We start from the raw sequence: 26,154 nt of genomic DNA, 5'->3' as shown, positions 1-26,154 counted from the left end.
GTCGCGATATTGTGATAGTTTTTGCACAGGTCAATATCTCTCCTGAACGTACAACCCACTTACCATTCAAAACAATGCGGAAAGTTTTCCTTTTGTGTGTATTTAACCAGCGATGCAAATCGCGTCGCTAACTTTGGAGGCTTCACATATTTAAACCTAGTCCTATCAATAAGACCTGACATAACTTATTTTAACATTTTGACGTCTATCGGTTATGTCAGGTCTTATCGGATCGCCATGTATAACATGTAGTGAGAAGCGAACACACTTCATGTCGCCTCTAATCTTCAAACTATGAACAACATAACCCAATCCGAAGTGAAAGAACACTACTTACACCGAAAATAATCCTTTTTTCAACTGCACATGTGAATAATTATAAAATAAAAGTTACTTTTCATATATAAATATCGAATTGTTTCTTTCCACTGTATGTATTGCCGTGTATCTATATTATGGTGTGCAACATTGCCGGTCTATTCCGAATGTTGTGTAAACACAGTTTATTTTGAGAATCAATTTTAGACGAAATATTTTCCCTCTGGATCAATTGGCAAATAGTTCACGTGGAAAATTGTTTTCGTCTAAGTCGATTCTAAATATATTATAACCTGCTGAATATGCTTGAAAAATGGCGGAATGTGTATTGAAAACTGTACACAATTGACATATGTTGGATATGAGGGCTTTTTAAGGTAAATTTAAACGATATATTACTAGAATATGATAAATAACTGTAGACTGGACTGTCTAAACCTGCATATATCGTATATTTTTCGTGTGAGAAAATGCTACATTCTACTGATTAGGGCCCTTTTAGACGTTACAATGCAGATTGAAAATAAAATGTAAGAATGTTGAAGGTAAAATGAGCATGAACACGTCTAATATTTTGGACTAATTTAAACCCAATTTATCACACTAAAAATTACATGTCTGGAAAGCTTGTTCCAAATACAAGCATTATATGTCCTAACTAATGAGAAAACCCCTGTTTTTTTTAAGCAAAACACTTTTAAACTCCATATATGTCAGTGTGTTTTCTGCTTACACCATTATATTCCTACCTCAGTCATGTAAAGCTGTGTGTGTATCGATCGGTTTATTTTAAAACCCTGTTATATGTTCTGCGCATTTCATTGATTACATGTGTAACAGTCTCAGGAAAAATGTGCAGCCTCGACCGGGATTCGAACCTCGGACCTTCGGCTTACCATGCCAACGCTCTTCCAATTGAGCTACCGAGGCCACCCGATACGAGAACCGCTACACACCTTAATTCCCTCTTAATGCGAGACATTGGCACTCCTGGCCAATGTCTGCCGCAGACTGTTAACCGAATTCAGATGCACACCCCAGTCAAACTGCTTCGCCCTGCATGGGCTCCAAGGGTGAGCATCCCGGACGAGCCCCCAAATGTACAGTCTCAGGAAAAATGTGCAGCCTCGACCGGGATTCGAACCTCGGACCTTCGGCTTACCATGCCAACGCTCTACCAATTGAGCTACCGAGGCCACCCGATACGAGAACCGCTACACATGTTTATACATTTCAGATTTTGAATATATATATGGAAGGTGTTAAATGGTTGGGTTTAATATGCCATTTTTTAACTTTTGTTTATATTTTGGCCTTTTTAAACCATTGTCTATGTTTTCTAGTGAAAAATAACCACACTAGTGAAAAATTGTATTACATAAACTGTAAAGCATGAAGTTTAAATCGCGTCGATTTCCACCACAGTTTTGGTCCTCAATACTTGAGACGTAGAGGCAGACATACGGTAAATGTCAGTTTGTGAAATCCAGGGTTCGAATTTAAGCTCTCCTCGCGAAATGCGAGTGCAAATTTCAAACTGCGAGGTGAGATTTCAGACACCAGCATTTTTTTGCAAGTGAAAATTTTTGGCGGAATAATGTGCATTTCTAACGGTCGTCTCGATCTTACACTGTTCTTTCTTTAACAACTCGCGGTCATTGCAGCGCATTGTCATTTGCAGAACGAACTTCGGAGCACTCTTTCATCTTTCGTCGTAAACGAAGTTTACACTCGATACATGCCCCGTGCGCATGTCTTTTCAACTGCTGACAAGTACCTGCGCCAATTTTGATGACGTTTACCGCATCCGGTGGTTTTTTTGGTAATCTATAATAAGTTCCTATTTATATAGCACAAATACGATTGGCTGGACTCGTCACGTGGATGTTTGTGTTAATGTTCTAATAAAATGACAAGTCGCGGAAAATGCAAGTTGTTTTTTCATTTAGCAAGTTAAAAAAAATACCACTTGCGAAAAAATGCAAGTAGAAAATCTGGCTGAATTCGAACCCTGAAATCGGTCTGCCTTGTAGTCGAAAAATTGAGACTAGAAACCTCTCAGCAGGCACAACAACGTTGAAATATAGTTTATTTTAACTTTGAAATGTAGTTGAAATCCTGACGTTGTTTCAAATTTGAAATATGGCTCCAATATTTTCCACTCTTATTCCTGTTCTAACTGGCAGTTGTACAAGTTTCGTTGTAACAAATGTAAAATCTGACATTTTCAAGTTCACTTTGCCTTATTTCATACAAATTATATAAAGTACACAAGTAAACAAACATAAACAGTATGTAAATATATTTCCTTTGTTCCTTGACAATTCGACTTGATCCTAAATGGCGGATTTGTTTTGAGCATGCGCAGATGACCCGAGCATGCACAAACATCCTGTGCAGCATCAACTGATACACATACATTTTTTCGGGGTAAATTAATGTAGATTTCTTACACATATATAGTTTTTAGCTCATCTGATTTTTTGAAAAAAAATGATGAGTTATTGTCATCACTTGAGCGGTTGTCGGCGTCGGCGTTGCCTGGTTAAGTTTTATGTTTAGGTCAGCTTTTCTCCTAAACTATCAAAGCTATTGCTTTGAAACTTGGAAGACTTGTTCACCATCATAAGCTGACCCTGTATAGCAAGAAACATAACTCCATCTTGCTTTTTGCAAGATTTATGGCCCCTTTTGTACTTAGAAAATATCAGATTTCTTGGTTAAGTTTTATGTTTAGGTCAACTTTTCTCCTAAACTATCAAAGCTATTGCTTTGAAACTTGGAATACTTGTTCACCATCATAAGCAGACCCTGTACATCAAGAAACATAACTCCATCCTGCTTTTTGCAAGATTTATGGCCCCTTTTGGACTTAGAAAATATCAGATTTCTTGGTTAAGTTTTATGTTTAGGTCAACTTTTTCTCTTAAACTATCAAAGCTATTGCTTTGAAACTTGCAACACTTGTTCACCATCATAAGCTGACCCTGTACAGCAAGCAACATAACTCCATCCTCCTTTTTGCAATAATTATTGCCCCTTTTGGACTTAGAAAATCATTTTCTTGGTTGAGTATTATGTTTAAGGCAACTTTTCTCATAAACTATCAAAGCTATTGCTTTAAAACTTGCAACAGTTTTTCACAATCATAAGTGGACACTGTACATCAAGAAACATAACTCTATCCTGCTTTTTGCAAGAATGATGGCCCTTTTTAGACTTAGAAAATCATGGGTAGAACAATATTTCTATTATACAAAAAAAATCAGATGAGCGTCAGCACCCGCAAGGCGGTGCTCTTGTTTGTAGATGCCATTTGATTTATTTTTTGTTTCAAACTAAAAAAAATCAGCCAGACCATAGTTTATATTTCATCGGTCAGATATCAACAATTTTTCAACGTTGAAACAACGCCTTGATTTCAACCTTATTTCAACGTTGAAACAACGTCGGTTTTCAGCATCTCATTGTTGACTTCCAACGTTGATCCTGTCATCAGTCTGTATTAATATACCTGTAGCTGTAATATTCACCAGTTATGCAGTGTTCTTTGGATAATGTGCAACAGACTGAAAATACTTCAGCCTTGACTGTAAATCAGCCTTGGCAAGTGATATTTGTAAGCTGAGAGCCCAGCCTGTGAGTGATTTTCCATGCCAGTCTGTTTGTTTACACAGGAAACAGTTCTTAAGCGTGTGCATCTGACAGTATATTTCATATGGCAGCGTGTGTGACATTGATATTGTCAACCCGAGTGCAGAATGTTTCGCCTCGGGTGATGACATTCTATTTCGAGGGTTGACAATATCAATGTCACACACGCTGCCATATGATATTTATTTCATTATACCGAACAAATTTAAGTACATAAAAAAGTTTGAAAAATGTTTTTAATTCTTTCATCTTGAACAAGTTCAACAAGGTAAACAAAATATAACATTGAATAGTGACATAACTACTATATGTATACAAGGGAGGCAATTATTTAATGATTTTGCTAAAAAATTGGAGCAGTTATTTGCCCTTATATGACATTCAAAATATCAGCTGGGTCACAAAGACCTGACAGTCACTTTCACTTGGTCACAGGTCAAAAAGGTTGAAAATGTTTTTGCTAGTCAAAATATCTCTTTCTCGGGTAATGGGATTTTATCATTGCATGTAGACAAAAGTGAGGTATAATAATACTGATACCCCCACCAGCTGTTCTAGACAAATATTGTATCTATTTCAATCCTTGTCCACTATTTATGTGTGTTTCCTTTTTAAAAAATATATACATTTTGTCGATTTCACGCAACACCGGTGTCATGGCCACGTCCATGTATCTCGTAAATCAATTTTAAGGATCTTGTCATCGTGTTCTTCATGCATTGCTGTTGGGATGTGGTAAGTTATCCAGAAGTCAAAACAAAGTGAATGGCGAAGTAAAGAATACTTATTTTGTTAATTATGAAAAAGACAAATGGACAAATGGGTAGCAAATATCACTGCTTATCAGATACTGAGAACAGTCTTGTGCAGAGTTTAGTATTGTAAGAAATAAGCCCTTTGTTTCAGGCACTTCCACAATTAGTTATCCCTCTGCATCCAGTACTCCCTCTTCAGCTAGTTAAGCAATTAGTACTCCTCCTGTATTTAGTGAAGAGGAGTCAGTACACTTTCCAGATCAACTGGTGACCCAGACTCTGAATGTTTCTGACAGGGAGTCTGAAACTGAGATTGTATTGGAAGAGGGTGCTGTATTTGACAATTTAATGCTCTTTACAAAAAAAATATTTGAGAATTTGCATTTCAAGAGTTTGTATCTTACGCTCATGAATATACACCTGCAAAATAGGGCCATTTTGTGAAAACACATTTTATAGGCATTTCTCGTTCCCAATATAACATCAATGTATAGAGATAGTACCTAGAATTTTAAATTATGAAAAACGATTAAAAAAATAATGCAGGTTGCTTACATCTAATATAACACCGAGTATAATACTTAAGTCTTGATTTGAGGTATGTTATTTAAGATTTTCATGAACTTCCTATCTAATTTCCATGTAGCCACTCTTGCAGAGAGTCCATTGATAAATATTTAATCCCCAGTTATAACTGGATTATTGTGTATTTAAAAGAACTTATCTCAATGCAAAGAGGTTGTCAGATACATGCAAATTGTGTAACACCAGAAAATGTTTTAAGTCCAATAAAATTAAATTCAGATCCATTATTTAAGCTGAAATTTTGATATAATTTTATTTGTATTATCACACATAATATATAAACTATATAACTTTACAGTTACTTCATTTCCTTTTAACCTGTGTCATACAGGTGTATATATATGTAAATGTGAGGTAGGATTATCATTTGTGTCATCACTTTAAGTCTCTTTCAGGTATGTCACATGAATTAAGTTTTCAAAATCAATTATGCCATAGAACAATAGGCACATGAAGTTCATTCAAACTCGTTCATAATACCTAATTCACTTTCAAAACAGTCAGTCTGAGTCCGAGGTTATCCAGGTGTCCAGTTTAAAAACAAATTGCATGTAACATGTGAAATTGTTAACACTTTTTCATAAAAAATGGCCTTGATGAAAGTCAAGAGAAGTGTCTGTGTTTTGACAGATGATTGCTTTCCTTGAAAAAATCAATTGTAGTACGGTAGTAGGGTGCACCTTTACTTCCTTGCTATTGAGCTAGCTTTTATAGCGACATTGTAGTGTCTGCCTTAGGTGTGAGAGGTCCCAGGTTCGATTCCTGGTCAGGAAAAATATTTTCAGTCTGTTACATTGGAGCCCAACATAAATAAATCACAAAAAGATATGAATGGACACCTTGGAACGTCCCATAGAAGTTCAAACTCCTGGAAATCAAGGATGAATTCTAAAATTGAGGGGTATAGGTAGTAGGCTTTGTTCAACAATTCTTTTTCTTTTTTGGGATTTATTAAGTTTAATTGTTGGAGTATTATAATACAGCAAACAAATCTTTAGCAACTAACACTGATTATTGGCAAAAGCTAAAATACCATTTAAGGGGCTCGTAATAACAAGAAAAGTGCATAACACAAGGAGGTGGCTAGGGCACTGCCAGAACACAAATATTGTGAATGTAAAGCCTTAACTACTGAATTTCCTATACTGTATTAGGTTCAATTAAGTTAAACCAATGTTAAGTATGTCATCAAAATGCAAAGTACCTGCCTTTAGATGCAGATCTTTTCTTTCCAATATTTATGTTAAAGGGAGGCATACAGTAATCACTCTGCCTTGACAATGAAATGATCTTTATCAAAGTAGAAGTTTTTACCAATAATTGCGTTATAAATGTTTTATCAATTTGCTTTTACAGGTTTGAACCTTAGTCCATCAAGATGACGGCTGGTTCCATTGCTGTGCCTACCATTGTTCCCCTAAGGCCGCCAATACCTGGGAAACCAAAATCCTCAATAGATTCTAACACAAAGATTGAATTGAGCACAGGTATGTTGTGTCTATTTTGTCATTATAATAAACTGAAAACAATTTTTTGACATGGCAACATTGTATTAGCCCATACTGTTAAGTAGAGATCGTACAAAAAGCTATTCAACAACAACAACAAGAGATGGACTGAAGCAGGAAGTTTTAACAGGTGGCAGTAGCTTCATTGATTTGGTATAGTTGTTGAAGAAAGGGAGTGTCATTTCCATTTAACTAACACCCAAACATTTTTTTTATACTAAAGAATGTCCATTTTGCAAGAACAAAAAGTTCCATATATCTACAGTTCTGTGTTTTTTTCTGGCCAATTTGGGGCCGAAATTGGGCCCCAATCCCAATGGCAAATAGTATGTTTTTTTCCCAGTTTCAAAGCTAAAATTCCCAAAGTTAAATTTATTGTCTTTTTGTTCAACTTTTTCAAACAAGACTGAAACCTTAAACATTTGAAAACACAAGACAGTTTGCTTACTTAATACATAATGATAAATTTTGACAATTTTTTCTTAAATGTGACATTTTAATAAAAAATATGACTTTTAACAATTCCCAATTTAGGCATTTTACGACGCATTTTTCCCAATTGTAAAGGCCCCGGTCCCAATTCCAAATTACTGGTTCTGTTAGGTAAATTACAGTTCTGTAATGAAAATGAAGTTCCAAACGCTTTGGTCAGTATTCAAATAATATTCGTAAAAGAATTTGTTTACACAAGATATATGCCTTAAAGTGTGGAAAAACTTGTTTCGGCATATTTTTAGAATGGTTTTGGTATGTTACAAGTCATCATGTGGACATGCCCAGGTCATCAGGATGTCGTGTTTGCTTATTATGCGTAATAACCCTTTTTTGGCCTATGGGTAGGGTAAAACATGTACAGTGGATTTTTCTTTCTGAGTCTGGTGCCAGTGGGCAAGCCATTCAGTATGTGTATATTAATATATGCATAATGACACCTCAAGAAATGATGTGCTAAGTAAAACATACATACATGTATTCTGCATTACAATTTGGTGTTAATTGTACAGAAAATGGTTATAAATATAGTGACTTGTATACTATACAACTCAACAGACTGAAAAAGTAATGAACGGCTAGGCCAAGGTGAAAGACTATCATCTGGTAGAAAAAATCCATAACAAATTTCATTTTTGATGATTTATTTTGTTGAAATATATTACAACAATAATTTCAACACTACATTTCTTTGTTTACTGCATCATTCTTTCTTGTTTTGCAAAAAGCTGAAATAAAGAAATAACATCTTTAAAACACATGAAACAGTAGTGTTCTGTTGGGTATGATATGATATGATACAAACTAACATAATATTTTGAAATATCATAGAGTTGAGGAACTTTTTCTTATGCAGGCTTTTTCAGTTATTTTGAGCTACATGAAAAAAAAGGAAAAAATTTGAATAGAGTAATTTCAGGGCACTCGTTTGGCCGTTTTTGGGGCCAAATATCGGCCCCATTCCCCTCTCAAAATATGTTTTTTTTCCCCTTTCTCAGAAAAAAATTCCCCTCGAAAACACCTAAAAAAATTTGAAAGGAAACTCCCGAAAATGTACGTAATTACTCGTTGGCGAACCTTTTTGAGTACGAAACCAATATAAACATTCACGAGTCTTCTCCCCTTAATAGATTGTCCAATAAATTCTCTCGTAACAAAGCGGGTACGGATACATTCGGAATTTTCGGATATCGCCTTTGCCAAATAAAAATGTTGCATCATCAGAAACACTACAGAAGAAAAATCACATCAAAAACCTCAGAAAGTTGTAAGAAAATCGACATTTTATTTAAACAGAAAAGTCTAGAAGCATTAGAAAACCCATCCTATCCTACAACAAGCACTACAACCTCGCAAGATTCTAAAGAATCTACGGAAGTCGTGCCCAGTTCAAGCAGTCATGATAATTTCTGATAAACTGATAAACGCAAAGCTGTGTCACGCGAGCCTGAGTCCTGTTCTACTTTTTATTTCAGGTGTTTATATTCTCATGTTAGACCTTTCAAATTGTTTGTAGTTACTTTAACCTACTGAACTAAATGGTTTGTCTTCAGTTTGGCAAGTTGAAGTTCACAGATCAGTGGTAAAGAATAATACTTAAGACAGTTTATAAATTATTTAACCATAAATAACTTTATTTTAAAGGTCCATTACTAAGGGAAATTGAGTTGGCAATTTTTTTCATAGCCAGTGCATAGACTTCTGCAAGACACTAAATAATGAAGATTGGCAGGTCAAAATTTACAGAAGGTCTTTGGAACTCAAACAAATGTATGTGTATTATGTTGAAATTTCAATGAATCGACAGAATGACCCCCCAGGTCTTTTTAACTTTCTTCATACTTCATAGAAAAATAATTGTACATATAATGCGATTTATTTCGAATTTCTACATACCAACTTTCATTTTCCAATAAAATGAAATAGTTTCTGTGCTTTTTAAAAGAAATTAAAATGTTCACTTTCCTTAGTATTGGACCTTTAAATGAAATTTTATTAAGAACTAAAATAAATGATAAATGACACTCAGCTTGAGAAGGCCATTGGCCATTTTACTTCAAAGAGTAGAAAAATTGAAATATAAGGTTGGATGTAACAGTCACCATGAGTTAAACATCATGTCAAAAGTTTTGATAAATGGAAGTTTAAGAAGAAATAAATATAGAAGAACAATATTTGCATAATTATTTGTTGGTATTTGTCAGAAAATATAGCTAAATGATAGAAAAGAGTGGTATTAATAAGTGTGAAAGTCACAACATACACATGGCTAAAAATTCCCCTTTTTGTCTTAAAACGACGAAAAATTCCCCTTCCTGAGGGTATGGGTACCTGTCCCCAAAAGTTGTCTAGTGCCCTGAATTTCCATTGATGCATACAAGGAAAGTCTATCTTCAGTTTCTGTTTATATACAATATTTGCAACCAGACAAGTTAAATTGAGGAGACAAATTGATTTAGTTTTGCCTCTGTGTGTGTGTCTGTCACAAAGTTTGTCCATGCAACACCTCCAACATAACTGGATGGATTTTCTGGTTGTGCATAATCATTGGCATGGTGCAGTTCAGTGGAGTTATGGCCCCTTCATTCTTCAAATTTTATGATGTTTTGGCCACTTCTGTTACATTTTTGGGGCGAATCACAATTTCAGTTCTAACTATGTTTATTATCAACATGTTCAACAATTTTCAGTGGAGTAAATGCCCTTGATGAGTCATAGTTTACCTCTTCGACTGCCCTGTCATCACTTGGAAGAACTACATGAAACTTCATGAAATGGTCATTGCCAAGCTTTGTTATGCATATAATTTGGACATATTTTTGGTTCAGTGAATTTCATTGGAGTTATGGCCCTTTATTTGTCAAGGGTTTTGATGTTTTGACATATTTTATTACACTGTTGGGCAGTTTCCCATCAAACCTTTTAGCACTTACCAGTGACAAGCTTAGTTATGAATAACATTGGCATGTCCTGGTTTGGTGGTTTTGGCAGAGTTATGGCCCTTGATCTGTATATTTTACAATGTTTACACTATATGCTGTGTTCCATTTGGTTGAATTTCACCAAACTGCATGAGTGACCAATGTGTGTGAAATGTAGTTGTACGTATCAATGACATGTTCTGGTTTAATGTCTATGATGTCTGCTACCACTGGTTGGAATTCCACCAAACTTCACAGGAGTGACCATTGCCAAGTCTAGTTGTGTATATCATTAGAATGTTACAGTTCAGTGAATTTCACTTCAGTTATGGCTCTTAATTTGTGGCATTTTTACAATGTCTGCAGTAACTGTAAACAACTGATACCTTGGTGTATACACTTGCCTGTTTACCAAGAGACCTAAAAATTATGCCATACGTGAATACCAACAGTATTTTTGCAAAAGTTGTTAAAATTCATGCATTAGTTTGACTTGGATCTTTTTTCACAATAATTTGCCGCAGTTTTACAAAATGCAACCATGTAGCAGTGCTTTTCAAGGGTGTACTGTGTTATTTGTTCAATGGGAATCATTCGAGAAAAAGTAAAAATTTGTTTGTTAGAAACAATATAAGATTATGAAAGGGAATATTTTATGAGCCTTGCGTAAAGTGTATTTAATGAAGATGTAGTTTATGTAATAAATTGTTATGTCTCCCACCACACAGTGGAGACATATTTATTTACTCCAGTCTGTCTGTCTGTGTGTCTGTCTGTCACAAAGCTTGTCTGCACTCTAAGTTGAACATTTCTCATCCAATCTTCACCAAACTTCAACAAAATGACAATTTATGCCTAGTCCAAACTGTTAATTAGTGTTTAATCGAACAGAATTCCTACTACTACAATTAGGCTTATAATTAATGATGATGTAAGCAAGAAAAAACTAGAGATGCTTTGAGAAAAGCGCATGTCTCCCACAACTGCTTAATCATCTAAATATTAAGTCAGTCTTTATATATTGTTTACTTAATCCACATGTGCATACGCTTTCTTGACACCAAAAGGACGCCTACACTACTAGTAGTATAGGCGTCAGTTTAGGGGCAAAACTGCGCAAGAAATCTTGAGTGTTTTTGGTAATTCAAGGGCCATAATTCCAAAGTGCCTAGGCCGATTTGGCTAGTTATCGAACTTGGCCGAGCACTTATTGGCAGTCACATTTACTGCCTTCACAGATAGTAAGGATACCTTTAGTCTAAGACAGTTTCAGTTTCCGGGCATTGTTTTACAGCACAGTATTCCCATTCTTCTTCTTTAACATAACACCATGGCATGTCACGTTTTGCAGTTGGCTCTCTGCAGAAATTTTCAGCAGACATTTGGTTGTCATCAGGAAAGTTATCGTCTACAGTATCTTTATAATCCGACCAAAAGAGACAGATTGCATTTTTACTTGACTCGCTGACATTTCCTTGATACATAAAAGCTGCATCTTTGATGTAACAATCTCTATTTGGCCCTGTTGAGAAAGAATTTCAAACTACTTACTATTTAGATCTACCTGTACTTGTATATAAATGTATATAATAATGTTTGTGTTGGTGCACCGTAAAACCCAAATAAATAAATAAATAAATTATGTTTATATATATTTATATCAATTGCAGGGTGACTGAAGATTTATAGATAATAGTACTATTTTAAAAGTTTTTTTTAAAAAAAATCCGTATAAATTTAATACTATAATGGTTTCCTTCAGCCTTATAGGAAAGCTTACAATGGCTTAAATTGGTTTTGAATATTATGGTATTTTTAGATACACAAAAACACTTTTAATTTTTAAATGTATTTGATTGTTTCAGTATAAGATTGAAATATCTTTCAAAAAGTGAACACCAGATGCAAGGTTTTTGGGCATCAGGTCTGGTGTTCCTCGAAGATGATCTTACAAATGTAAAACAAATAAATTTTCTTTTTATCTTATTTTATGTTTTCTCAGTTACATTTTTAGGTCTGTATCAGTGAAAATATTGATATTATATGTGAATATACTGCAAAATAATAAGTCATTATTCTTATTTCTGTCTTTTGTTGTTTTTACTGTAGTTTAGAGAATATTTTGATTTATTTTTAACAGAGAGTCTAAGTATAAGTAACTGAAATTATGAAATACATTTCACTGTTCTATTTTAAAAGAAATCATGAAAAAAGATATATTTCATTGTTCTTTTTCAATAATTCACTGAAAATATGTAATGAAATTATCATTTTAGAGTCAGAATGAGGGTTTGTTTAACCATTTTTTCACAGATTTTATTATCATTTTATTATGCTGTAAATTTTGAACTTTTGTGTTTTTCTGATATTGTTGTTTAAGTCCTATATTTTTACCTTAATTTATTAAATAAACATTAATTTAACTCTCTGAAAAAACATCCTTATTAGCAATTACCATTAATCATTATTTCCTTCTCAAAATGTGTCATTTGTTACTTAAATATTTGTCGAGTATGTAAAAAGAATTGCTTTCAGAGTTTATATGAGCCGTGCCATGAGAAAACCAGCATAGTGGGTTTGTGACCAGCATGGATCAGGAAAAGCCTGCACATCCACACATTCTGGTCAGGATCCTTGCTGTTCGCCTTTAAAGCCTATTGGCATTGGAGAAACTGTTAGCGAACAGCATGGATCCTGACAAGACTGCGCGGATGTGCAGTCTGGTCCGGATCTATGCTGGTCGCAAACATACTATGTTGATTTTCTCATGGCACGGCTCATATATTATTATGGCTTTTAGCACCTTTTGTCTGTATGTGATAATCCTACATCTTATGATTTTACCATTTGTAAATTTTCATACTTCTTTTGTTTGTTCATCTACTTTTGTAAGAAACTAAAAGTGACTGAAGGCTGTCACTGAAAATATGACATATTTCTAAAAGGATAAAAGAAGTCCAAGCAACTTTGTAAAAAAACTGGACTTAGTGATTGACCTTTGTGAATTACACCTGGATATATTCTCTTTAAAAATAATATTCTTACAAGTTGGATAAAATTATATAGAATAAGTTGTTACTTTATAACTGTTGGAAAGTGTTATATTTTGTTATTAAAACAAATAGTGTCAGATTTTACAATTAGATCACAAATAATTCCCCACCAGTGTGTTGTGTTTTATCGAATCAAGACTTAGTGACACTTGATTTACAACCTTACCCTAGCGTTGTTATAATTTTGTGGAAGAATTTGTAAACATGACACAATTGCAGTACATCATGCATTTATAAAAGTGTAATTATACAAAGCAATTTTTTTTCATGCAAACCTTATGATGAATTGCATGCAGATGGAAATAAAATTTACACAAAGTCAGTTGCATAGAAGTCTGGGTATTTAAATTTACGTGTAGGGCAATAAATGAGCATTTGTCGCGTATAAGACCATAAACGCATAAAGTTCGACATTTTACATCAATTTGTAACATAAAAAAGAAATAATAAGGTATAAACAGTAACTTACTAAGTGGTATAGGTTCCCCAACTTCCTGAGCAGCAACCATTCCAGCAAGAAAGCAAAGCAGAATTATTGTAGAAGTCATGTCTACAGAATTCGAGTTGACGAATGAAATATTGATGCAGAGATTGCTTATTTATACACGAATATACACATGTAAAAATAACAAATATGTAAACTAAATCTACTGTGATGTTCAACATCTCAGAGTTACAGGAAAGTTCTGAAAGAAAGCCTATTGACTGTATACTTTCTAGCTCAAAGAACAAGTAAAACTAGTGGACTCAACATCGTCAATATCAGCAATCTTGATAAGATTTTGTATGTAAGCTGGTATCTCAGTAACCACACGTGGGGATGGATTGAAACTTCACACACTTATTTACTGTGATAAAGTGACTTACATTGCACAGGTTCCCATAACTCTATAGTGCCTTCTTACAACACTATGGGAAGTTGTGCACCAGGGGTTTTAATTTGGATCTTACAAAGCTAGACCAGAGTTATGGCCCTTAACTGAGTCAAAAATATGCATGTATCTCAAAAAGTGTTTGACCCAGGATTATGAAACATTACAGAATTACTATTGAGCATGTGAAGTTGTGCACCTGGGGTTTTGTTACAGATATCACTCAGCCAGACCTTGACTGTATAAAAAGGCATAAAAGTTTGTGTCGATCATATCTCAGAAAGTATTAAATACTTTACTAATATATTAATGTATAGGCTTGTACTCTTCTACATACATATACCAGTGCATGATTACCCTCCCTGATTTTAATAAAAATGGATTTATCTCGGTTAATATTTATGTTCTATCATTTGAAATTTCATTATTGTCTTTAGTTGGACTGAGGAAATCAGGGTAGGTAGCTATGGACTGATTTTATGTCAAATGAAAACCTGAGTTATTAGATTGGGGTATGTCGTTAGATTGGGGTATGTCGTTGGGCGGGCGGGCGGACGGTGGCGTCAAACTGGTGTTTCCGGTCAATATACTTTTGTTTCGGTAAAGATATTTGAATAAAACTTGGTATGTATGTAGCTTATATCAAGATAAAGGCTGGGATTGATTTTGGGGTTTCTGGGGTCAAGGTCACTGTTACTTAAAATAGAAAAAGGGGTTTCCGGTCAATAACTTTTGTTTCGGTAAAGATATTTGAATAAAACTTGGTATGTATGTAGCTTATATCAAGACAAAGGCTGGGATTGATTTTGGGGTTTCTGGGATCAAGGTCAAAGTCACTGTTACTTAAAATAGAAAAAGGGATTCCGGTCAATAACTTAACTTAGGAATGAGCTATCATGATGAAACTTGGTGTATAGAAAACTTATATAAAGTTGTAGCTTGGGATTGATTTTGGGGTTTCTGGGATCAAGGTCAAGGTCATTGTTACTAAAAATAGGGTTAGGTTAGGGTTAGGGTTGTGCTTTAAAGTGGTGCACTGTGATTCAGTATACTTTTTATATGCCCGTTTGAAAAACGGGACGTATTATGGGAACACCCCTGGCGGGCGGGCGGTCCACAGACTTTGTCCGGAGCATATCTTCTTCATGCATGGAGGGATTTTGATGTAACTTGGCACAATTGTACACCATCATGAGACGAAGTGTCATGTGCAGGTCCCTTCTTTAGAATTACTTCCCTTTGTTGTTACTATAAATAGCTTATATTGTAACTTTTTCATTACTAGTCGTAGGGAAAAATCGAGACCACTTTTCTGTAGTACAACATGCATGTTACATCCAATTTTGAGGTGTATTTTGACCTACCTCTACCTGGTAAGGATTTGTGAATGGACTTACAAATTTATTTTGGGATTTTTTTTGGGGGGGGGGGGGGGGGAATATTTTTTTTTTTTATAAAATTAACTTTCCTTAGTTGTTACTATAAATAACTTATATTGTATTTTTTTTATAATTGACCATAGGGAAAAACCAAGACCACTTTTCTGTGGTACAACATAGATGTTACTTTCAAATTTTAGGTGTATTTTAAGGTATCTCTACCTGGTAAGGAGTTTTTATGTGGATTTAGAAAAACAAAAGAATTACAATAATTACTAAACAACCACAAAATTAAAATTTCATTTGCAAATATAGGTGCTAGAGTAAAGAAATTTGCTATGACGGGCGTATATTGTGACATTCTGGCACTCTTGTTTATTCTTGTGAAAAGTGTTGAAAACCTGGTTTCGTGGCATTGCCGCGTTTCTTGTTTCAAATTAAAATGGGTGTATCTCAGTAACCAATGAAGATACTGATTTGAAATGTCATTAGTGCCATCAGATGGACTCGGACAATCAGGGTAGATAACTTTTGACTGAATTTATGACAAATTACCTCCCTTTATTTTATGTAAAGAAAAATCTCTCAGCAGCATCTAATGAGAGTGGTTTTAAATGTTAAATATTTAAGTCTTCCAGGGTAAGGAATAGTCATGTTAGTACAAAACTGCAGCATTCGAGCCTAGGACCCTCAAACTTGGTATGGAGATTGGCCCTGACTAGTTTGTGACCCATAGGTCAAAAGGGACTGTTACAAGAAAATATTTATCCCGATGATATTTTTAAAATTTGTATGCCTATGTGATCTTTGTCAAAACTTGATCTTATCATTAAGAGCAATGGTACTCAGGTGGGCAATATAGGGCCATCATGGCCCTCTTGTTTTTTTTTTAATTTTCCATCAATATTTATAATCAACATGTAAAGTTTTGTACCCTCACCCACCCCCCCCCCCCCCCCCCCCAAAAAAAAAACATTCATTTTCTGTTAAATTGATTTTGACTAATGAAATTATTTGCTTCTTACTAACATCCTTACCTTAACTTTTTGTCGGATCTATTGTTTTGCCAATGCCTCACCACAAACCCTTTCAGCGGGGGGATACCAATTCATCGAATTTGCTTGTTATTATTCATGTTTTCCTTTAAAAGGTGAGAGGGTTAGGATTTGTTTTTAATTTCTGATAAAGCAGTGAATTTTATGTCAGTTACATAAAAAACAACAAAACAACTTCTTAAAAATAAACAAATAAACATGAGCTGTTGGTGGACAGCAGCGCTCGACTATTCAACCGCCTTGTCAGTTGAATAGATATAAGTTGATGTGATGTGATGAGCTGACAAGCATTGAACATATACCACTTCTTTGCTGTAATGATTTGATAAGCAGTGCATGGTTCCATTACTCTGTTTTTTTTAGCTCACCTGAGCACGAAGTGCTCAAGGTGAGCTTTTGTGATCACCCTGTGTCCATCGTCCGCCATTGTCTGTCTTCAGTCGTCAACAATTTGACAGTTAACACTCCAGAGGTCACAATTTTGGCCCAACCTTAATGAAACTTGGTCAGAATGTAACCCTCAAGAATATCTTGGACGAGTTTGATATTAGGTCATCTGGGGTCAAAAACTAGGTCACCAGGTCAAATCAAGGAAATGCTTGTTAACACACTAGAGGCCACATTTATGACAATATCTCAATGAAACTTGGTCAGAATGTTAATCTTGATGATCTTTAGACTAAATTCAAATTTGGGTCATGTGGGATCAAAAACTAGGTCACCAGGTCAAAAAATCAAAGGAAAAGCTCGTTAACAATCTAGTGGCCACATTTATGACTGTATCTTCATGAAACATAGTCAGAATGTTAATCTTGATGATCTTTAGGTCAAGATAAAATCTGGGTCTGGTGGGGTCAAAAACTAGGTCACCAGGTCAAATCAAAGGAAAAGCTTGTTAACACTCTAGAGGTCACAATTTTGGCCTAAATGAAACTTGGTCAGAATGTTATCCTCAATAAAATCTTGGATTAGTTTGATATGGAGTCATCTGGGGTCAAAATCTATGTCACCAGGTCAAATCAAAGGAAAAGCTTGTTCACACTGTTGAGTCCACATTTATGACTGTAACTACATGAAACTTTGTCAGAATGTTACTCATGATGATCTCAAAGTCCAATGTGAATCTGGGTCATGTAGGGTCAAAAAGTAGGTCACCAGGTCAAATCAAAGGAAAAGTTAGTTAACACTTTAGAGGCCACATTGATTACCATATCTTAATGAAACTTTCTTGATGATCTTTAGGTCAATAGGTCAGGTGAGCCATACAGGGCCTTCCTGGCCCTCTTGTTTTTACCAAATTATGCCTTTCTAAAAATCTAGCACTTTCGGTTAAGTTTTTGTATGTTTTCTGCATCTTTGGATACTGAGTGCTGGTGTCTTTTGAGAAGGCATAGTCTAGACCACAGTTGAGCTCAAACCCATGACCTTCGGTTTGAGTGGCCTGGGCATTAACCACTAGACCACCACTTCCCTTGAAAAATTTTGTCGTTAAATCTAGGCCAAGTCAGAAACTGGGTCATCTGGGCTATTAACTTGGTCACCAGGTCAAATTATAGAAAAACCAAATCACTTTGGAGGCTATATTTTCTACCTGATCTGTATGAAGAATGTGTGTCTTTATAAAGTATAAAGCTAGATCACTGGTCAAATCACGCAAAAGATGTATTTACACTGCAGACACCAACATTTCTACCAGATTTTATTAGAATTTTCGAAAATAGGCTAAGTTTGAAACTGGGTTATCTGTGTCTCTAGTTAAATAAAAGAAAAACCTTATTAGCATTCAAGCCACTACATTTTCTAATGTTTGTTAAAGTATACGTATTTGTCTTAATTCAAAATCTGGGTCAAGTTTGAAACTGGGTGATCTGAGGTAAGAAACTACCATAAACACTCGAAAATATTACGCTAGCATGTATATTACACATCCCTGATTCTTGTATCAAAATCATGGGAAGACACATACATTGGAATATAATTAGTAACCCATCAAAAATCAGTCTGAGAATTTTGTTTACAATTGGCATGAAAATTGCACTCGCTGCTTATTTAACTGGTTACAGACGTCTAAAAATTGTCATCAGTATTTAAAGGTACTATGAGAACATGACACATTCTCAAACTGTCAGTACCATCCTCTCAGCAAGCTTTTAATATACATGCGAACAAACATTACATAATTATGGGCACATCAAAGGAGAAGTTAAATTGCATGTTTGTTTAACAACGTCACAATAATGGCCGACTGTATTCAGATCAGTAATAATTGGCTGGGAATTAAGGAATAACAAACAAACCATTTTAATTGCATTTTATTTGAACAAGCCCTGAAAGAAAATGAGCCGTGCCATGAGAAAATCAACATAGTGGAGTCTGGTCAGGATCCATGCTGTTCGCTTTCAAAGCCTAATGGAATTAGAGAAACTAATAGCGATCAGCGTGGATCCTGACCAGACTGCGCGGTCGCAAACCCACTATGTTGGTTTTCTCATGGCACGGCTCAAATACTTTTACTGATTTGATACTTACATGTAGACCAGAGCTGCAAAATTTTGCATTTCACATGGTTTGAATAATTCTACTATCCATCACTTTTGGATATGTATGACAATTGGCCGACGTCGTGAACACATGGCTGCTTAAATGATTAAAGCCCTGCTCCCGTCCTACCTTTTAACCTTAAATTGTCACTGAAAAGCATGAAAATCCTGACTATGAACAGAGAAGCCTGTCAAAATAAGAGTCGATTTTATATAAAATTCTGTATGAAATACCTGTGGTTTTGCATGCTAAAGCGTGGCACGTGGCTGTTAACTGTTACCTATTGTAATCATTGGTTGCATACACACAGCCGCGGAGCAGGGCTTTAATTAAATTTTAAATCAAGTAAGAAAATATGTAAATTTAAACTAACTAAATTTACCGTATATCACCATAGGTTCGGTACCATACCTGCTTTTAGACCCAGCTGAAAGCACTCTTCAGCAGAAGGTGCAAATAACATAAACACCAGATAGCTGATAAAAATGACAAAAGTTGTCCGATTTTTGGCGATAATTACATGTTACCAAACTGGGGAAAAATGTATGAAGCTGTCTGCTTTGGTGTATAATACACACCCCTTTGAGGAAAGAAAAAAAGTACTAAAAAAAGTGCATGATATATTCAAATACATTGTCAAATAAATTTTGTTAACACTCCAGAGACCACATTTTTATGCCCCTGGCATTTACTGATGCGGGAGGCATATAGTGATTGTCCTGTGCGTCCGTCCGTACAAGGTTAACCAAATGGGACTGTTTCGTCTAGCATCAATACCCCTAACTAGAATGACCTGATACTAATGCAGATGTAACCTGTGACCATTCCTCATCTTCGGACATGACCTCAGTTTGACCTTGACCTTGAACTTGACCCCGTTTTGGACTTGGGTTGCTTTGTATCGACAAGGATGCCACCAGGGGCATCAAGCGTTTATTGAAAGCAGCTATTTGTTTACCTTATATTTATGAAACTGTCAGAAAGGTTGTTTTTTGGAAGTTCGAAGAAGTAAAATTAAGTCAGGTGAGCAATGCAGGGTCTTCATGGCCCTCTTGTTTGTAAACTAATTTGCTTTTAAACAAAATTGTAGCCCCTTTTGTACCTCTTTATCAAGTGTGCTGACTAATGTTCAAGGCGTTCACATAGGTAGAATGTTATTATGCCAAATCATAAGTTCTATAACATGTGTGGCATTTGAAAATCAAATTTACAGTCTTTAGAAGAGGAGTTGGCACAAAGGTATCTTTGTTTCCCAGCTTGTTATCTAAGGTGTTGTTCTGTTTTCTTGTCAAAGGAAATAGAAATATGTATTTGCAACATGTGAAAGGGAAACAAAAGAAATGATTGGACTCATTGTCTTTGAGATTACTTGCGGAAAATGCATTTTCATCAGATGTCTCAGAAAATTAAATTTTAAGATTCAAGAACAATAACAGTTACTGATTAAAGTGGAAACAGCTTTTCAGTATGTTCTTTGTCAGTGAGTAATCCTGTTGCAAAGGACAGGACATGAAGTGAAAGCAGATTCACTTCTGTTGAGCATAATAGTCGTCAACTGAAATTGAAATTTATTATTGCAACAATTACTGAATTATATCACTTATTATTGGTGTTTCTGGAAAGCCTGCACATGTATCATTTACAAAATAAATGTTTCTGATGTCTTAGAAAAAATAATTTTTAGCTCATCTGATTTTTTGAAAAAAAATGATGAGTTATTGTCATCACTTGAGCGGTTGTCGGCGTCGGCGTCGGCGTCTGCGTCGGCGTTGCCTGGTTAAGTTTTATGTTTAGGTCAGCTTTTCTCCTAAACTATCAAAGCTATTGCTTTGAAACTTGGAATACTTGTTCACCATCATAAGCTGACCCTGTATAGCAAGAAACATAACTCCATCTTGCTTTTTGCAAGATTTATGGCCCCTTTTGTACTTAGAAAATATCAGATTTCTTGGTTAAGTTTTATGTTTAGGTCAACTTTTCTCCCAAACTGTCAAAGCTATTGCTTTGAAACTTGGAATACTTGTTCACCATCATAAGCTGACCCTGTACAGCAAGAAACATAACTCCATCTTGCTTTTTGCAAGATTTATTGCCCCTTTTGGACTTAGAAAATCAGTTTTCTTGGTTAAGTTTTATGTTTAGGTCAGCTTTTATCCTAAACTATCAAAGCTATTGCTTTAAAACTTGCAACACTTGTTCACCATCATAAGTTGACCCTGTACTGCAAGAAACATAACTCCATCCTGCTTTTGCAAGATTTAGGGCCCCTTTTGGACTTAGAAAATATCAGATTTCTTGGTTAAGTTTTATGTTTAGGTCAACTTTTTCTCTTAAACTATCAAAGCTATTGCTTTGAAACTTGCAACACTTGTTCACCATCATAAGCTGACCCTGTACAGCAAGCAGCGTAACTCCATCCTGATTTTTGCAATAATTATTGCCCCTTTTGGACTTAGAAAATCATTTTCTTGGTTGAGTATTATGTTTAAGTCAACTTTTCTCATAAACTATCAAAGCTATTGCTTTAAAACTTGCAACAGTTTTTCACCATCATAAGTGGACACTGTACATCAAGAAACATAACTCTATCCTGCTTTTTGCAAGAATGATGGCCCTTTTTAGACTTAGAAAATCATGGGTAGGACAATATTTCTATTACACAAAAAAAATCAGATGAGCGTCAGCACCCGCAAGGCGGTGCTCTTGTTTAAAGATGCATTAAATAGAAGGGAATGTTTAAATTTTTGTTATATGAATTAACTGATCTCTAAGCTTGGAAGATGTAAATGTTTCTTACAACAGCAAGTCTGACGAGCCTTGTTGATTGACTATATCTGGGTTTTTTTTATAATTTCGCATAAATTCATATTATCTTAATTGTTTTCTTTGTTCTGTTTATGTCGTTCTTAATTTAAATTTATTCAGAAACGAATTACTTTTTTTTTTCTTCAAATATTTATATGACACTTTTTTTTTACCTTTTGATGAATTAATATTATAAATTAATCATCTAAACTTGCATTATAATATAATAAAGTGTCCCAGGCATCAACCTCAACATTCACTCACTAAGAAAATTGTTAGCTTATTTATTGTCACCACTGTTAACTAGTAACATTGAAAAGAACTGCATGTTTTAGGTGAGAAATGAATAAAATGGGCAAGTACTAGTATATTTTCCCATTGGGTTCCATAGTTCTCCTTGTATCCATAGAGGTAGAGTATAACATGTATAACATGTATACTGGCATTTACTTCCTGGTCTAGTGCCAGTGGGTAGATCATTTCCTGTCTGATGGTCATGCATGTTTGTTGCTTAAAAACTGAATAATCAGTGTGAATTGTAAAGATATTTTTTGTCTGGTGTTCATGCCTTTGACACATGCCCTTTCAGGGCTATATTTAATATTTTCAGTATTTAGAGTTTACACTTGCATGAACACCGGAAAAAAGTATTTCAGTCATTCAGTGTCTGTATAATTCTTCTCCAAATAATCTTGCCAGAGCTTGTTATTTAAGCAGTAATTTAAGCTGAAAAGCAGCTGTTTGCTCATTACAAAACAAACATTAAATCAAGCTGTTTCAATAAAAGTAAAATGCTATTCAGTGTGTCAAAACATTGTCAGAACATAAGGACAAAACTAAACAGACATTTTTTATTCCTTTCTTACAAGAAGAGGGGGTATTGCTTTGCTCATTGTCAGGCCTTTGATACTGATCAGTAACTACAGATGCTTGGTTTCACAGTGTTCAAACTTGACAAGGGGACCTCCTTAGCCAAATGGCGAAGGTTACTGACCTTGAATCACTTGCCCCTCAATGATTTGTGTTCGAGTCTCACTCTGGGCATTTAATTCTTCATCTGAGGAAGCCATCCAGCTGGCTTACGGAAGGTCAATTGTTCTACCCAGGTGCCCTACCATAATGAAATAATGCATAGAGGGGCACCTGGTGTTGTCCTCCACCATCAAAGCTGGAAAGTGGCCATATGACGTATGATAGTGTCAGTGTGACGTTAAACTCAACAAAAAAATAAAAAATTGACCTTGACAGGAAGATTGCCTGTGGTCAGTAGATGATAAAATTACATACATGTACATGTACAAACTTGCCTCTGCATGTGTGTTTTACAAACAACTGTTCTTATGTTAAATGTCTTTTACCTTTTTCGGACATAGTTTAAAGAAAGGATAAATTCGTATTGTCTGAGAGTGATTAATCAATTGTGTTTTTGAATGATGCAGAAAAAAATACCAAAGCATATTGGAAAATTCTAATACCGTAATAATTCTATTTATAGCCCATGCTCTAATAAACGCCCAGTCCCGACTTTTTGTAAAAAAAAACGGCCTTTTTTAAGAAAAAAATCAAAAATACGATGTTATCTAATAAGCGCCCATCCTGTGAATCTTAGAAAATAATCCTACCTTTTATCAGTTAAACAGCGAGTTTTCTTATTTCCCTTCTGATGTAAGAACGTACATCACTTTTCTTGTCTTTAATTCCGTATATTTTATATGAACACAGTATTTCAATGCCCGCTCCTTGCACGAACAATAGCACTATCACTGTGTTCATTTTCCGGTTCTAATATGCATGTCAGTATAGTTCCGAAAGGATGATTAATTTTATGAACATGATAACCTTTTATGGCTGCTTTAACTGAAACTAGCACACATGCCGCCATATCATATATACATGTAATGTGTATTGACCCAGGTAAACATGTGCTAATGCAAAGGCGCGCGCTTTTCGTAATTACGTCACGTCACTAGTCTAACATTTCGAGACAGGAGTCCCGCAAGGGAAATTTAATCAATACTGGATTCAAGGCACTTTGATCTAAAACAATAGGGTGTTTTTTAAATTTGCTTGAAAATGACAGAATCACGAACAAAAATACTTAATACTATATTCACGACAGAATAAATTAAATTTAATCATGTATCTTGTGAGTTTTAGCTTGGCCGGTTATAGTACCGATATAGTACGGCCGTTATCGATTTTTGTATGACTATCACATCATTACTTTCTTATAGTCACCGGTACATTCGAAAATAAATATTACATCAAGATTTTGAATGTTTGCTGGTGATTTGTCTCTATTATTCGCCCATCCCTAACTTTTGAGCCGACCGTGTTTCTAATAAACGCCCGGGCTATAAATAGAATTATTACGGTATGTACTGATGGAACATACAGGGAACTGATTGAGTGAAAACACTAATATTTCAGGGTAACTAATTTTCTTGGATTTCATGGTTGTATAAGTCTGTGAAATTTAAAATTTGATCATATAAGTCAATTTTCCATTTATTTGATCTTTAAAATTTGACCTCCAAGAATTTGTAATTTTTGCAGAAACCACAAAATTTATGCCCATGAAATTAATAGATTTTACAGTTGTCTGGGAGATGGTGGAGATAAGCCACATATATTTAATTGCTGTGTATTATTCTATTTACACAGAAAGCAATGGTGCTCGAATCTACTACACAATCAATGGGACAAAGCCAGATCCCTTCCCGAAAGTGGGTCAGACCAAATATACGATGGAATACCAGGGGCCATTTACCTTGCCGGCTGGAAAACAGACATTAAAAGCAGTGGCAGTTTCAGCGTAATTATTTTATATTTGTTTCGTAAAAGATGCTAAAAGGATGATTTTTCCTGAAAAGGTGGAAGGTCTAAGAAAATTCTTGTTCATTGTGTTCCTTATTTGGTAATATAATATGAATCAAAGCTAGCATAATGATTCATATATTAAGTACAAAATTATGTATTAAGAAAGAATGTTTTCATTTATGTTTTCTTTACATTTTATGGGATTTGTTTATGTTCAAAAGCTGTACTTATTTTAAGTTAATAAGGAAATACACATGTTATACAGTATTGTACAAGTATTGACTTTTTAGCAATTGGATATGATCTGAATTATTCACCAGGCGAAGACAATATTTAATGAACTGTGTTAATGTATAAATCATATAATAAATCATAAATATTGCAGAGATGGTATGAGGGAGTCCAACATTGTAACAAAGGTGTTTGAGGTAGACTACGTTGCCCAGCCAGCGCTACCTCCGGAGGATGATGATCTAGAGTTCAGAGATGATCTAGAAAAAGAGAAAACTATGGTAACTGTAATTTCTAAATACTGTACCAAGACTTAATGCTAGAGTTTCAAATATAATCATTTTTAAGGTTCATGCACTGTACACATTAGCTGTTTAGTAGTTTTAAGGTCCTTAATTAGGTTCCCAATGACGCCTTGGCTGAATATTACAGATTCCCATTCCCATTCTGATATTTATGCCCGCATTCGAAGAAGGAGGGGTATATTGTTTTACTGAAATATAGGGCATTACTTTCCATAATTTTTACAACCTCTGCATAAATTATTTTTTCAGTAAGCAAATTTTAATATCCTATTTGGATTGTTTCTAGTAATATAATATACTAGTAATTGACATATAGCAAATCTTTTGATATTACAGTTAAATGTAAAGAGAGCCCAGAAGAACTTGATGATGTCATCCAGGTCAGCCTGGACAGATGTTTCAACTGCTAGAAATATGACAAATAGAATGTCAGGTAATGTTCTTTATCCAAAATCTTTGACTGGCACTAATCTGTCATCATGATCAGCCTGCACTGTTGTTTCAACTGCTAGAAATATGACCAGTAGAATGTCGTGTTGTTTTGTGTACACAAGCCTTCCTGGCCGAGTGGTTAAGGTCGCTGGCTTCAAATCACTTACCCCTCACTGATGTGGGTTCGAGCCTCACTCGGGGCGTTGAATTCTTCATGTGAGGAAGCCATCCAGCTGGCTTAAGGAAGGTTGGTGGTTCTACCCAGATGCCTGCCCGTGATGAAATAATGCATGGAGAGGCACCTGGGGTCTTCCTCCACCATCAAAGCTGGAAAGTTGCCATATGACCTATAATTGTGTTGGTGTGACGTTAAACCCAGCAAATGCAATAATTTGAAAAAATCACGTGTACATCTCTGTTACTGAATT

The 26,154-nt window shown here is 35.1% G+C and overlaps 1 protein-coding gene, 1 long non-coding RNA gene and 1 other non-coding gene across 4 annotated transcripts in view; 1 reads left to right on the top strand and 2 right to left on the bottom strand.

Annotated features, from left to right (window-relative positions):
* Positions 1-26,154, top strand: part of LOC123532461 (double zinc ribbon and ankyrin repeat-containing protein 1-like) — a 51,097-nt gene that overhangs the window by 408 nt on the left and 24,535 nt on the right. For both annotated transcript variants that reach the window (XM_045313929.2, XM_045313907.2), the window contains exons 2-5: positions 6,669-6,799; positions 24,603-24,753; positions 25,144-25,270; positions 25,631-25,727. In XM_045313929.2, the coding sequence (XP_045169864.2) occupies positions 6,691-6,799; positions 24,603-24,753; positions 25,144-25,270; positions 25,631-25,727 (484 nt within the window). In that variant the 5' untranslated portion in view covers positions 6,669-6,690. The remainder of the gene's footprint in view (positions 1-6,668; positions 6,800-24,602; positions 24,754-25,143; positions 25,271-25,630; positions 25,728-26,154) is intronic.
* Trnat-ggu (transfer RNA threonine (anticodon GGU)) lies at positions 1,442-1,514 on the bottom strand. Its single transcript has one exon. It is a non-coding gene; the product is annotated as a tRNA-Thr (tRNA).
* Positions 7,940-13,894, bottom strand: LOC123532484 (uncharacterized). Its single transcript, XR_006682655.2, has 3 exons — positions 13,756-13,894; positions 11,485-11,755; positions 7,940-8,040 (listed from the first exon to the last, which is right to left on the bottom strand). It is a non-coding gene; the product is annotated as an uncharacterized LOC123532484 (long non-coding RNA).

Source organism: Mercenaria mercenaria, chromosome 1 (genome assembly GCF_021730395.1).
Source record: "Mercenaria mercenaria strain notata chromosome 1, MADL_Memer_1, whole genome shotgun sequence".
Taxonomy (NCBI): Eukaryota; Metazoa; Mollusca; class Bivalvia; order Venerida; family Veneridae; genus Mercenaria; species Mercenaria mercenaria.
This window is presented reverse-complemented; position numbering and strand designations above follow the sequence as displayed.